This window comes from Rhopalosiphum maidis, chromosome 2, assembly GCF_003676215.2.
Source record: "Rhopalosiphum maidis isolate BTI-1 chromosome 2, ASM367621v3, whole genome shotgun sequence".
Classification (NCBI taxonomy): Eukaryota; Metazoa; Arthropoda; class Insecta; order Hemiptera; family Aphididae; genus Rhopalosiphum; species Rhopalosiphum maidis.
The window spans coordinates 76,089,048-76,102,177 of record NC_040878.1 but is presented as its reverse complement, the minus strand read 5'-3'; the positions used below and the strand labels follow the sequence as shown (position 1 = coordinate 76,102,177).

Genomic DNA, 13,130 nt, shown 5'->3' with positions numbered 1-13,130 from the left:
ATAACTGAAATCTCAGTTATATTTTTATTATAAGCCATGTTTTTGTGGTAACTAAAATATTTGTTAAACAACTTATTTTATGATGACTTGGTTACTGAATTCATTTTCAAATTATTAACAATAAATTAATTTACAATAAATCAGCAATACTTTCTTTTTAATAAATAGTTTATAAAAATTACATCAATATAATAAATTACATGAATATATCATTTTTATCACTGTCATGAAAAAAAATCTCTATTATATAATTAAAATCTAAAATAAATAAAAACAACTGTTTAAAATAAATCATCATATGTCACCAGCGAACGATCATCTCGTTGATTTCCTTTTTGAGATTTATTAGTAGCTAGAATTCAAAAATAATACATATTAGTTTTGACAATTAAAATCTGTATATCTAAATTATGTTGAAACCATTAAGTTATTTGTTTATATTTTCTGAATAAAAGTATATTTTCAGTTAATTTAAACTAATTTTTTGGTTGAATTATTTTAACTGAATTCAAGGAGAGATTAGCATAAGAGGTACACGCCAAGAATTATGTTATTAAATCATATCTGATATTCAAACATTTTTAAATTAAATGATTGTTGCACATGACATCTGTAAAAATATCTACATAATAGATTATTATGTTAAAGGTTCAAAAATTTTAATTTATTATGTAAAAATATTATAATATAATAATGTTATAGGTAGTTATCTCTTAGTAGAAGAACTTTTTCACAACTAATTCATGATTATATTATATATTTATTATTAATTTATTTTTATGAATTTAATAAAAGTGAAAAAAAACTAACTGTGATATTATTTTAAATCAAAATCTTAATATTATAACACAGAATTATTCACTGGACATACTTAGTGCTCACCTCCATTCTTTTTGTAATGAATACATTTATATTTTAATTTTTAAGTTTACTTAGGGACCATATTTTTAATTATTTACATTTTTATATCGTTTAAGAAGTATTCTTTGGCGATACCAACTTCATTTTTTCAAATGAGGAACATTTATTTTTTTTTGCTGTTATGGTGTTATACACTTTTTAAACAACATAACATAGTCAAAAGAAAAAAGAAGCTATGATGGCAACATTAATTTGGCCATTTTCAAGACAAATGCACAATGGACAAGAAACCACTCATTGTTAGTTGTATTTTATATGACCAGAGGTTTTACAAACAATAAGGAATTATAGACATTGGGACTATTAAAGGTCACTCAAATAAAAATTCAAGATAAATTTAGTATATACTTTGGTTCACAAGAGAACTATGTTTCGCACATGTAGACTGACAGTAATGACCAATATTAAATAACGTTACAAGTATATGAATTTGATAGAGGATATGCAAATTTAGATGGATTTTGGTTGCCACCTAGGTGCATTCTCTTGTGGGCCAGAATAAAGTCTCATAGCCACCATTCCATTAATAAGACAATGTATAAGGGGGTTGACTGTAGGTTAAACAGTTGGATATAGCTAAGACACTTTAGAGGTAGATTGTAATAAATCATAATCTTATAACACCGCTCTAAATCTTGGTTATAATAATTATGGCTTTGAAGTTGTAGGAGTTGCATATCTTTTATTTGCACTTAGTTTATAGCAGACTATGCTAGAAAACAATTCTATAGATTGGCAAGTTTTAAAATTAAAAATATATACTTTGTACATTTTGTCAATTATAGAGATTTTTATTCTCCATTTTTGTGCAAAAATTCATACTTTTAACCATTTTTAATGTTTTTATTTTATGGCGTGCATTTCAGTATACATTTTCAATAACAAATGCTATTTAGAAATCGATATTTCAATAAATAATATATTACTAATCATTTTAAAAATAGTATTATAAAAATATATATATATATAAACAATTTATAAATTACCAAATTGTATAAAAAAAAAAAAAAATTATAGAGCATTTTTTAAGGTAATTGTTAACTATTTTTACAACATATTTGTATGGTTTTAAGGGCATTTAAATCCAAGCCCTACTAATAACCTATTTTTTTTCAAAATATCTTTTAAATTGCAATTTACTAGAAAAAATATAAAATTTTTATATAAAAAAAAAAATGGCATTTCAGTTTTAAATTCCTTTAAATAGTATAAAAATCGAATTATATGATTTATTTTTATTTTTAATTTTAAATTACACACTCTATAGATTGATGGTATAATAAGCATAGGTGCTAAACAACTAAACAATTAATAAAATAGATGTATATTGTATGAATTATTCAACACAAATCTTTGGCAAGACATGATTTAATTAAAAAATCAATCTCTACTATAAAAGTATATTAAGTTCAAACTTGAATGAATATTTTTTTATTTATTTTTACACTAGGTATACAAATCATTGAATAAATATTTCAAGGCATTAATAGAATTTTTAGTATTGCCAATAAAAATTTATAATTAATTATCACTTGATGTATTTAAAATATACAAAATATTATATAGATAAATACAAATAATTTCAAATATTGAATTAAAAATTTAAGATTATTAATAAAACGCTTACCAATGGCATTCCATGAATTAATTCCTTTATCGCCAAATTCAATAGGCTGATTTCGGGAAATTGAAACTTTTAATTTAATACCAGATACTGTAGTAGTATTCATCTATGTAAACATTTAAATTTATAAATTATTATTATAACTTTTAAATATTTAGAATTAATTACTTGAGTTACTGCTTTTTCAGCAGTATCTGGGGAGTTGAAAGTGATGAACCCTCGACTAAAATAAAAGATTAATGAATTAGATTTTTAAAAAAGTAAAATATTATAAAACTCACTTTTTTTCTATTTCCATTGAAATGTTGATTATATTACCAAATTTACTAAATGTAGATCTTAAAAATTCTTCAGTCATTGAACTACTTCCTCCAACAAATATAGTGATATCTTTACGAGTAGGTGTTTCAGGAACTGGTGGTTCTGGTGAACTTGGAGCTGGTGGAGTGGTTTTAGAAGTAGAAGAAACAAAACTACTATACAAATTCTGCAACCACAAGACATTTTAAATAATTAAAACCATAGGTTACTCAGATATAAAATTATATGTACAGAGAATTTAGTGGTAGGAGTTGCTTTTGGAGTACTATCGGGAATGACTTCAGCCTTGACTGGAGAAGCTGCTGAAAACGGTTGATAGCTGCTCAAAGCCTGAGTAGTAGTCAACAATTTACGTTCCATTCCACAAGGCCTCTTAAATGATTCCTGGTCAGTACGATTGGGTACTTTTTTTATCGGCCCTATAGCACCAGACTTCAATAGTTTTTTTGCTATTTCTCTGGCGTCACGAGCTGTTTCTTTAGGTCTTTTAGGATTGAGTACAGGCGAAGGCTCAGGTTCAGGACGAGGTGTTTTTTGCACTTGCAATGCTTTTTTCTAGATAAAGTAAGTATAAGAATATAAAATTAGTTAATGCATGATCAAGAGTTATAAGACAACGTTTGCATCTAAGTAATATTACCTTTTTTCTTAATTTTTGATACTTATTTTGCAGCATGAGTTCTTCTTCGGTCAGATTCGTCGGAAAGTGTAAGTACACCATCTTGACGCACTTTAATTGGATTATTTGGTTGTATTATAATTTACAAAAAATTAATACGCTAAAAGACTTGGATAATCACGATTTGAAAAAAAGCTTCTGTCGTCCGTTTATCGACGATAACAGATAGTAAATATTAAACATGTAGGAATAAAATTACTCAGAGACCGTGATAATGTACTATATCTTATCACAACACGACTAAGACCGTGATAACCACAGACAAATACCCGCAATTTGAAATATATCTTAAATCGTATAGGTAAATATCACATTTCTATTATTTCTGCGAGATAGCTCGAGTATCTAACATGATCGTGTTCCAGTCAAGGGTAGATATATGGGAGGGTGCAATGTGGGCAATTCCCCCCCTCGTCCACAAAAAAAAAATCATATATTCTAACAAAGTTCTTTTTTTAAATAGATGATGACCTTTTTTTAATTGATAATTAACAAATTGCCCCCCCCCCGTTTAGGACCACCGCCCTTGGTTCTAGTTACAATTTAAGATCTTAAATCGTGGTTCCAGTGGAACGTTTTTCTAGTACTTTTATTACTTATCATTTCTGATAAAACAAACATCGTATATTTATTGCCTACGAATATCATAAAAGGGGTTTAAATAAACAGTTATTTTTCAGATATATCTAATTCAAGATTAAAAATGAATAAATATTAAATAATAATGATTATTATTGAGAATTTGAGATTGTAGTGATTGAATGTTAATTGTTAATTATATCAGTAATATTAAAACAAATTATTAAATCATTTAATATGTATCTATGATTCTCATCGCAGAAGTAATGCTAACGCAGTCCCCGCAGCATTTTCGGTTAAACATTAAAAAAGAAGTATCTGTCTATTATTCTATTATAAACTTATAATGTATGTATATTAAAATGTACCTATCTACATAATAAAAAATTGCAACGTAGAGCATTTTAGTGAAAACTATTGATATAATTCTAAAAAAAATATTATAAAAATACAAGCAGTGACTTTTATATTACGCAATATGAACAAAGTAAATAAATTTGAGCCTCCGAAAATTTGTGAAATTTATTATAAACAATAAAATAGATCCACATTGAAGAAATTAACATATCAGAAACTCAGATGTATGAGACCTATTGGCTTTTGCCTATTAAGACTATTAGGTACCTATATTATACCTTGTTATACGCAAAACCTATTATACATATATTATATAAAAAATTACAATACTATTCAGTGGTGTGGTGAAAATTTATGATGCACAACATATATATTTCAGTTCCCACTCCCCACCCCTTTCAAGGACAACATCCATGAAATTTGTTCGAAAAAAAAATTGAAAGTAATTAATAATATTTAAAATTTAAATACCTATACTTATATTTTACTAACTCTTTCCTGGGAATACTAAATTCTAAGAAGCTTTTCCTTAATTTATGTTATAATTGACTTGGTTTACCAAATATAACAATTTACCACTTTCTTTCTTATTTCCCACCATAACTGTTTTAACTACGCTACTGTGACTATATCTATCTGATAAATCGTAAGTATTTAATATCCATAAAATTTTTTTTTTATAGTATAGGTAACTAAATTTGACCTAATTATTTTGTTATGAAGCCAAAATATATAAGTATACATAAGTATTTAGTATTAATTACAACTACTATAAACTATAGCTTAGCAGTATATAATATGTAATTTATATGTTGTTTGTAAATTTCTTTGTTATCACTATAAGATTATTTATGTATCATGTACTTATGTTTACTTTTGTCAAAGTGTTAAGTCCGTAAAAATAAATAAAAATAAAAATAAAATTGGATGCAAGTGAATAATAACTAATAAGTCATATAATCCGTTGAAAAACTATTTTTACAACTACATTAATATAGATTCATTTTATAGATTGATGATATAATTCTAAATGGCTAACATGGATAAAACCGCCGAATATAATTATCCAGCCCGTTAGTTATCCACACTTCGGACTTTTTAAAAAAATGTTTATTTATTTAATGTTTTTGAATTTTAAATTTAAATTAATATTATAGCACGTACTTTTTTCCTGTGACATATTGGCCAGCTTCAATCTTATGCTTACTGTTTTTTGAAAGAAAAAAAATTTAGTGTAGGGTGTCTGTTAGGCTTCTATAAATAGTCTAGAAACGTAGCCCTATCTTTTAAAACAGTAATATATTTATACATTTCACTATTTTTATTATTATGGTCTCATTCACCATGGTGGAAAATGTGGCTTGCTTAAAATTTTTGCAGCCCTATTTTAAAAATAAAAATAAATTGGCGTACCTGATTATACTTACCCATTTTACATACAGTACATTAATTTTATATTTAATTATACAAAACATTTAAATTTATTTTCATTGTATTTTTTTATTCATTATTCGATTATCCGTTCAAATCAATTATCTACTCTTTCTCGGTTCCAATTGGTGTGAATAATCGACATTCCATTGTATTAAAACTCTCTATTATATAAGAAAAGTTTTGAAAAATAGTTTCCTTAAATAATTTTGATAGAAATCAAAATAAAATAGTTATGAATTTATGAGTATACATTAGAACGAATTCACTGGCATTTTGTAATTTATCACGAGGAACATCATGTAGGATCATCTAGTTTAAAATGTTAATGATTTATAATCTTTGTTTAATTTTTTATTGAATTTTTTTTTATTATAGTTATGAGGTGTCAGCTGAACAAAATATATTGAATGGTGGGAGGGAGGGGTCAAACAAAGTGAGAAATTGTCAGAATCTTATAGTTTCGATGTATAATTATAAATTAATCACTAATTCATGCTATATATGTGTAAGTATAATTGCGTAATTTTACAAGCTATTCAATTTATATTTGTCATGGTTCAAAATATATAATATATATTATCTAAAAGACATAAAAACAATATACTAAATGGATTATGCAACCGTGGTTACTATTTACCGTCATGGACCATGGTATCAAACTATCAATAGATGCAACAACCACAATAAAGTATGGAGTTGTTTAAGAGTGCACATTTGAAATGTTTGAATTAACAAATTGTTGTTACTTTATTCTAGTCTTCATGTTTATTATTCTGTGATCCAAGATCTTACTCGTTATTTTTTAATAAATAAAGCAATATCTTCAAGTAGTATCTAAAACACGATGTTAATGTCTTAATGATGAAAATATGTATTTAGTTTTCGTTGACTCCAAAAACCACACAATTTTGATAAAATATAGGACAAAATCGCACAATTTTGGTCGGTTAAACCGAACAATTTTAAAAATTGTCGTATCCAAAAACCGCACAGTTATGATTTCGACCCCAAAAAGGTCGATATGTATAATTTGTTATTTATTCTCATTAGTATCATAGTTCATCAAAAAAATTTATATATTCAAAATTTTAAAATATTTATTTAAAAAAAAATTAAAACTTTCAAATTTTGATTGACTAAAACCGACTGTCGACGTTATTTAAAAACTTTACACGATCTCCATCACGTAAAAATTCATCCCAAAATTGAAACAAATGCTCTTAAAAATAAATAGGCAACTTTAGTGGCAACTGAAGACTTGATTATATTGTATGTATAGTACTTATCGTTATCTTATAATCTTATCTTTTCACTATTTTCACTAAAAATAGTGTGCGGTTTTAACGCACTCTAAATGTAAGGTAATCTGCTATAAAAAGACTGATAAGTTGTGCGGTTTTTGTCTATCGACCTTTTTATGGTCAAAATCAAAATTGTGCGGTTTTTGGTTGCAACCGCCAACCTTATTTTTTTTATTTAAAATGATTTTAGGCACGTAGATAAGAAAAATTGATTTAGTCTGTGGTTATAATTCTATTAAATTACGTTGTTGCAGGCCAAACGCTTAAGGTAAATATAATTATATAAAGTATTTTTTATTATAAAAATACACGTCATTATGTATTTATTTTAATGTACAAAATACATGAATAAAATAAGGTATGAAATAAATTGTAAGGTACTCACAATTTTAAATACGAAATCAAATTAAAGATTGGTGTTCTTAGTTCCTAAATTTTAAAGCTAAATTTAAAATTTGTTAATTTCAAATTTTAGTCTGAATATTCAAGGAGTCATTTTCCTTTGTAGACACAATAAAAACAATTTCAAAAAAATTAATTTTTACTTATTTCTAAGTACAGTTGACACATGTTGCACGCATTTCCTTAGTGATTTATATTAACCGTAATTTTATCAGAAAAGTACTTTCGCACGAAATTCATAACTATGATTGCATAAATACTGGCACAGCGAACAATACAATTGTATTCGAACCAACATTTTTTTGAAAGTGATTAAATTCAGTAGATATCCCAGAAATCTGTATTTCTTGCTATTTCACTGTACCTTAATTTTAAAAGGAAAGAAGTATTTAGTGAATTTTAAATTTCGATTTAAATATTTAGGGAAGCGTCGTAAATGAAGATAAAATAAATTTTTAAAAAGTAAATTGTTACCAAAATTTGAAATTTACAAGACAGTCTTTCCTTTTTAAAATTGAGGTACATTGAAAAGGCAAGAAATGCGTATTTCTGGTAGTATCATACTGAATTTAATAAGTTTAAAAAAAATGTTGGTTCAAAATACAATGTTGGCTATATTCCAATATTCATGCAATTTTAGTTTATAATTTTGTACTAAAATTCTTTTTTGGTAAATTATTTAAAAAGAAAATACTTATATGGAAACGATCATTAACTATAACAGGTTTCTCAATCTCAATATTGAAATATCAACTTCTTGACTATTTTTTAAATTTAAAACATTTCTTATTTGTTGAGATATTAGCTTTTTTTTTTAATAGAACTTTCTTTTCCCACAACAACATTATCACACGAAGTTTTCCGTATTACGCATTTCTTATATGTTTAATGTTAGCAGTGGTGGCGCCAGGCGTGGGTGGTGTGGGCCATTTCCCACGGCTTCGCACCTCAAAGGGCTTCTTTTTCTAAAGGGCTTTATAATTAACCATAGAGAAATATGGGAGAAGTATCTATACAAAAATTATTGTATCTATGAAATTATTTTACTATAAAAAAAAATTCATAAACATAATAATTACATATTATATAGGTACTCGTCAATAATTCATCATAATAGAATACATTTTTGTACCAATGTAGTTCTTTTTTGTTACTATTGTATATTGGAAATACACTATATATGAGCGTCAGTTAAAATTGGAAACATGATTTATTATTTCTAAAAGTCATAGGACAATTTGACAGAAACAGTATTGTCAGTATTAAACTATTAATGTCTAATAATGGTCGTTTCTTGGAATTCCTCTATAGCCAACACGTGTACTGTGTATACTTTTGTTGCCGAATGTTATCTTTCGTCTTATAGTTTTTTATAATATTCTTAATATTTATTAAATACCTAACTATTGCATGTTACTTAAGAGGATGTCAGCGCACTGTTTGTTTTCTCTCTCTAGCCCGCGCGCAACACAGACAAAGCGCATTTACGCAGTCTGAGTAGAACTCGCTCAATTTTGGTTCTAGAGTAAATATACCTATTATATAATTAAATTTTGATAATATTTCTGAGTACAAAACGATAAGTTTTTTCTATTATTCCCAATACAACGTTAATTATATCGTTTAAAAATAGCTATAAATTACAACATTTTTAAATAACCTTTAACTTTTTTAAATTTTAATTTTTTTAAAAAACTCATCGTCTTGTACTCAGAAATATTATCAAAATTTAATTTTATAATAGGTATATTTACTCTAGAACCAAAATTGAGCGAGTTCTACTCAGACTGCGTAAATGCGCTTTGTCTATGTTGCGCGCGGGCTAGAGAGAGAAAACAAACAGTGCGGTGACATCCTCTTAAATAATGTTTACTAAAAAAATTTAAAAAAGAGCCTCCTTAAGTCTACTTCACCCACATATAAATTTTACCTCACCCCGCCACTGAATGTTAGTTCACATGTTTAATATTACCTTTATAAAGAAATAAAGAATGTACAAATAAAACTTTGTTAAGTATGATAAATATATTAGTAGGTAATCTTGTATGCTGTCATTAATGAGTTATATGCAGCTACTTAAATTCATTTTTTTTTAGAGTGCCTTTACTTGTTTTAACATAGTTGTTGTTTAAATCGGACACTCAAATTCTGCAAGGAAAATGTATCCTAACGCTTATGGCTATATAATATATACTTGTATTATATATTATAGCATAGGTTATATAAAATGTGCAAATCTACATATTACACGCAACTTATATAAGCATTGAGCCATTGAGTATGATATACTTATAAAAGTTGTATATTTTATCTTAGTTTATGGTTATAAACTATAATAATAATTGTACTCCCTAAAAACCGTTTTTATGGCATCTTTTATTCTGCCACTGAAATGTATGGTTATTTATACCAAGGATGACCAGACTTTTTCGGCAGAGTTCTACTAAAAATATACTTCACCTTTGAGAATCGACTTCTATAAATAATTTTTATTATTAATCATATCTATATAATATATTTCGTGTACGTGGCCTAAAAATAAATTCTAACATGATTGACTTTGAAATCGTTCGCAATCAACCGTTTTGTCGTTCCTAACATATATTAAGGTAACATCTCCTCCCAAAATGTCTGGACATGATACCAGTAATCAGTATATTACTAACTTACTAGACATTATTTATCAGGGGTTTATGTTATTAATGTAATAGTCCTTAATAGTACCTTTTTCATCGGTAAAGCATGATTCCGTACATTTGATCTTTTTGAGAACACGATTCTGTACGATTTTGATCAAATAATAGATTATTAAAAAGACCCCAAAAACAACACGATTACGTACGATTATTTGTGCAATGTTGCCATTTAATATTTATTGTCAAATTATTTAATTTTTTTAAATATTAATATTATGAGGTAAAGTGGAATTGCATTCATTTTGAACAATTGTACTTGAGTTAAAAGGTAATGGTCAAACTACAGTCGGGTAAAAAATAGGTAAAGATCGAACTGCACTCAGGATAACTGCAATCGAGTTCAAAAAGCAGTAACGTTTGATATAATATTGTGTCATAACATACTTTCTTATAATTTCTACAAAAATAGTTTCATTAAATAATGATAATAATAATAATTATATTTTATAAAATTAAAAAAGGTGGGCAAGTGGGTATCGCTCTGCTGTATAGTAGAGATGGAGAGTAGGTTACTGGTCACTATAATGGATGTGTTAAATTTAAATACAATGACAGGTATCATTGTTTAGTGTATACGAAAAATGATTCTGAACGGAGACGATTTGTCAGTCAATGATAATTAGTAGGATATATTATATTATTACCTATATTTAAATTGTAATATATCTTTGTTTTACTCTATTTCGAAAAAAAATTTCATTTTATACGCTCATAAAATTTTTTCTATATTGACGCTGGAATTTTTTTTTCACTTACTAGAAGGAAAACTTATGGGTAACTTTTTATTGGATTTTTTAACCTTAGGTATAAATCACAACAATTTTATGAATTTTCAACTTGCAAAATTCCTTGCAAATTTTCGCGATTTTGATATATTTTGTAAACATTAACATTAAATGCTTATAAACAAAAATTGTGACTAATGATTTTTGATTTTTTTTTTTTTTACTACGACAAGTACAACTTATAACAAACCTTGTATTAAATTTTTAAAGATTTTTTGGAAAGCCAAATTTTTTTATCGGCATTTCAAGAAAAAAATTTAGAAAAATCGAAAATTTCAATGGTTTATAAATAGCTTAAAAAAATTCTAAATATATTGAAAATTTAATCGTAAATAGATAATGTTAATATAAATATTTGGTGGAAATTTAAAGTATTTAAAGTATTTAGTAATGATTTGTTTTTGAGTTACAGCAAAATTAAAAAAATCTATTTTGTCGAAAAGTGGTTATGCGTTAAAATTCTTGTTTTCCCGTTATTTTTTCAGGGTTTTTCCTGACGCTTTTAAAAACTTCTGGAAATTATTTACATTTTACCCTCCAAAGTACCAACTAGATGAATTTTCCTTTTCAAAGAGGGGCTGAAGTAAAAATCAAAAATCATTGTAAAATCAATACATTTATCACTCCGTTCAGAATCTAAAATATAAAAATAATAATTAGTAGGCCAATGATTGTATTTAAAAGGGAAGAGAAACTAGTGTTTTACAAAGTTTAAACATTATTTTTTGAACACCTGTTTTTAATCTGATAGCAGTTCAATTATTACACCTATATTTTACCCGAGTGCGCAGTTCGACCACTACCTTTTTTAAATCTAAGTGTAATTTGACTATCCCATTTTCATGAACCTCAACGCGAATTAACTGTAATAATTATGTACTTAGGTTTTTTCATGCATCCCGTATGGACTATGGAGTAAAGAATCTGAACAAGGATGAATTCTGTTTTGTAGATTAATTATATTTATTTGTAATGTTGTAGACTTAATTTTGGAAAATATAATAAAAATACATTTTACACAATTTATAAAAATAAAAGACTATTACTACAAATAGAAAAAAAACAATAAATCTTTTACAGTAATATATAAAAAAATTAAAAAAAATTAACTGATCAATACAATTCATAACATATTTTAGACTATTAGATCGGGGAGTATAAATATATCTGTAATAATTATGTTTTAGTTTTTTAATGGTAATATACTGTTTTTATTGAATACAGAAATAAAACACTTAAACAAGTACAGTGGTATTCTTAAATAGTTTATAGTATATTTGTTTATGAATTTAGTTCATACGTAAGCTATATTAAAAATAAAATAGGGATAATATAAATTATAGATGTTTTTAAAAGTATAATGATATTGTTTATCTATATATAATTAATTAACAATAATAAATACGAACCACATTGAATCAATGATAAAAAAAAGTGCCCAAATATAGCTTTTAAATTTAAATTTACAAAAATAACTAAATTTCAGTCAATTTATTATATTTATTTTATAGATAACTTATTTTTAGTATTATTATTAAAACGATTATAAAAGTGGGTCTTAATATTCATTTAAAAATGAGCCTAATTTTCTAGTTTTTATATTAAAAAAACATGATTTTTTATAACAACGTATATGTGGGCCGTTTTTCTTACCTATCGGTGTTTCAATTATTATTTTAAGTCTGTTACACAAGGCACTTAATTTTTTTAAAAATAGAATATCATAATATTATTTTATTCTGTTGAATTAGGTAATAATAACAAATTATATTCAGTCAATCATAAAATAAATTACTACTTAACTTATAGGTATAAATAATATATTTGACTATTTTTTTTATTATTATTTAATAGTTAGATACATCTGTAGATATAAATAACTTATTCTTTATTTAACTTTAGTCGTAGAGCTAAATAATAATAAAAAATTTGAATCGTACTTTTTTATTAAATTATTTTTATATCTTTAAGTAGGTACCTACTTAATTTATATTTATTATTATTTTATGTACCTAATAGTATTTACATATT

General features: G+C 25.7%; 1 protein-coding gene across 1 annotated transcript; it reads right to left on the bottom strand.

Moving 5' to 3' along the window:
* Positions 1-187: 187 nt before the first annotated feature.
* LOC113553004 (negative elongation factor E) lies at positions 188-3,853 on the bottom strand. Its single transcript, XM_026956098.1, has 6 exons — positions 3,507-3,853; positions 3,098-3,421; positions 2,827-3,032; positions 2,714-2,768; positions 2,549-2,651; positions 188-352 (listed from the first exon to the last, which is right to left on the bottom strand). The coding sequence occupies exons 1-6, from the start codon at positions 3,585-3,587 to the stop codon at positions 282-284; spliced, it is 840 nt and encodes a 279-aa protein (XP_026811899.1). The 5' UTR covers positions 3,588-3,853; the 3' UTR covers positions 188-281.
* Positions 3,854-13,130: the final 9,277 nt, after the last annotated feature.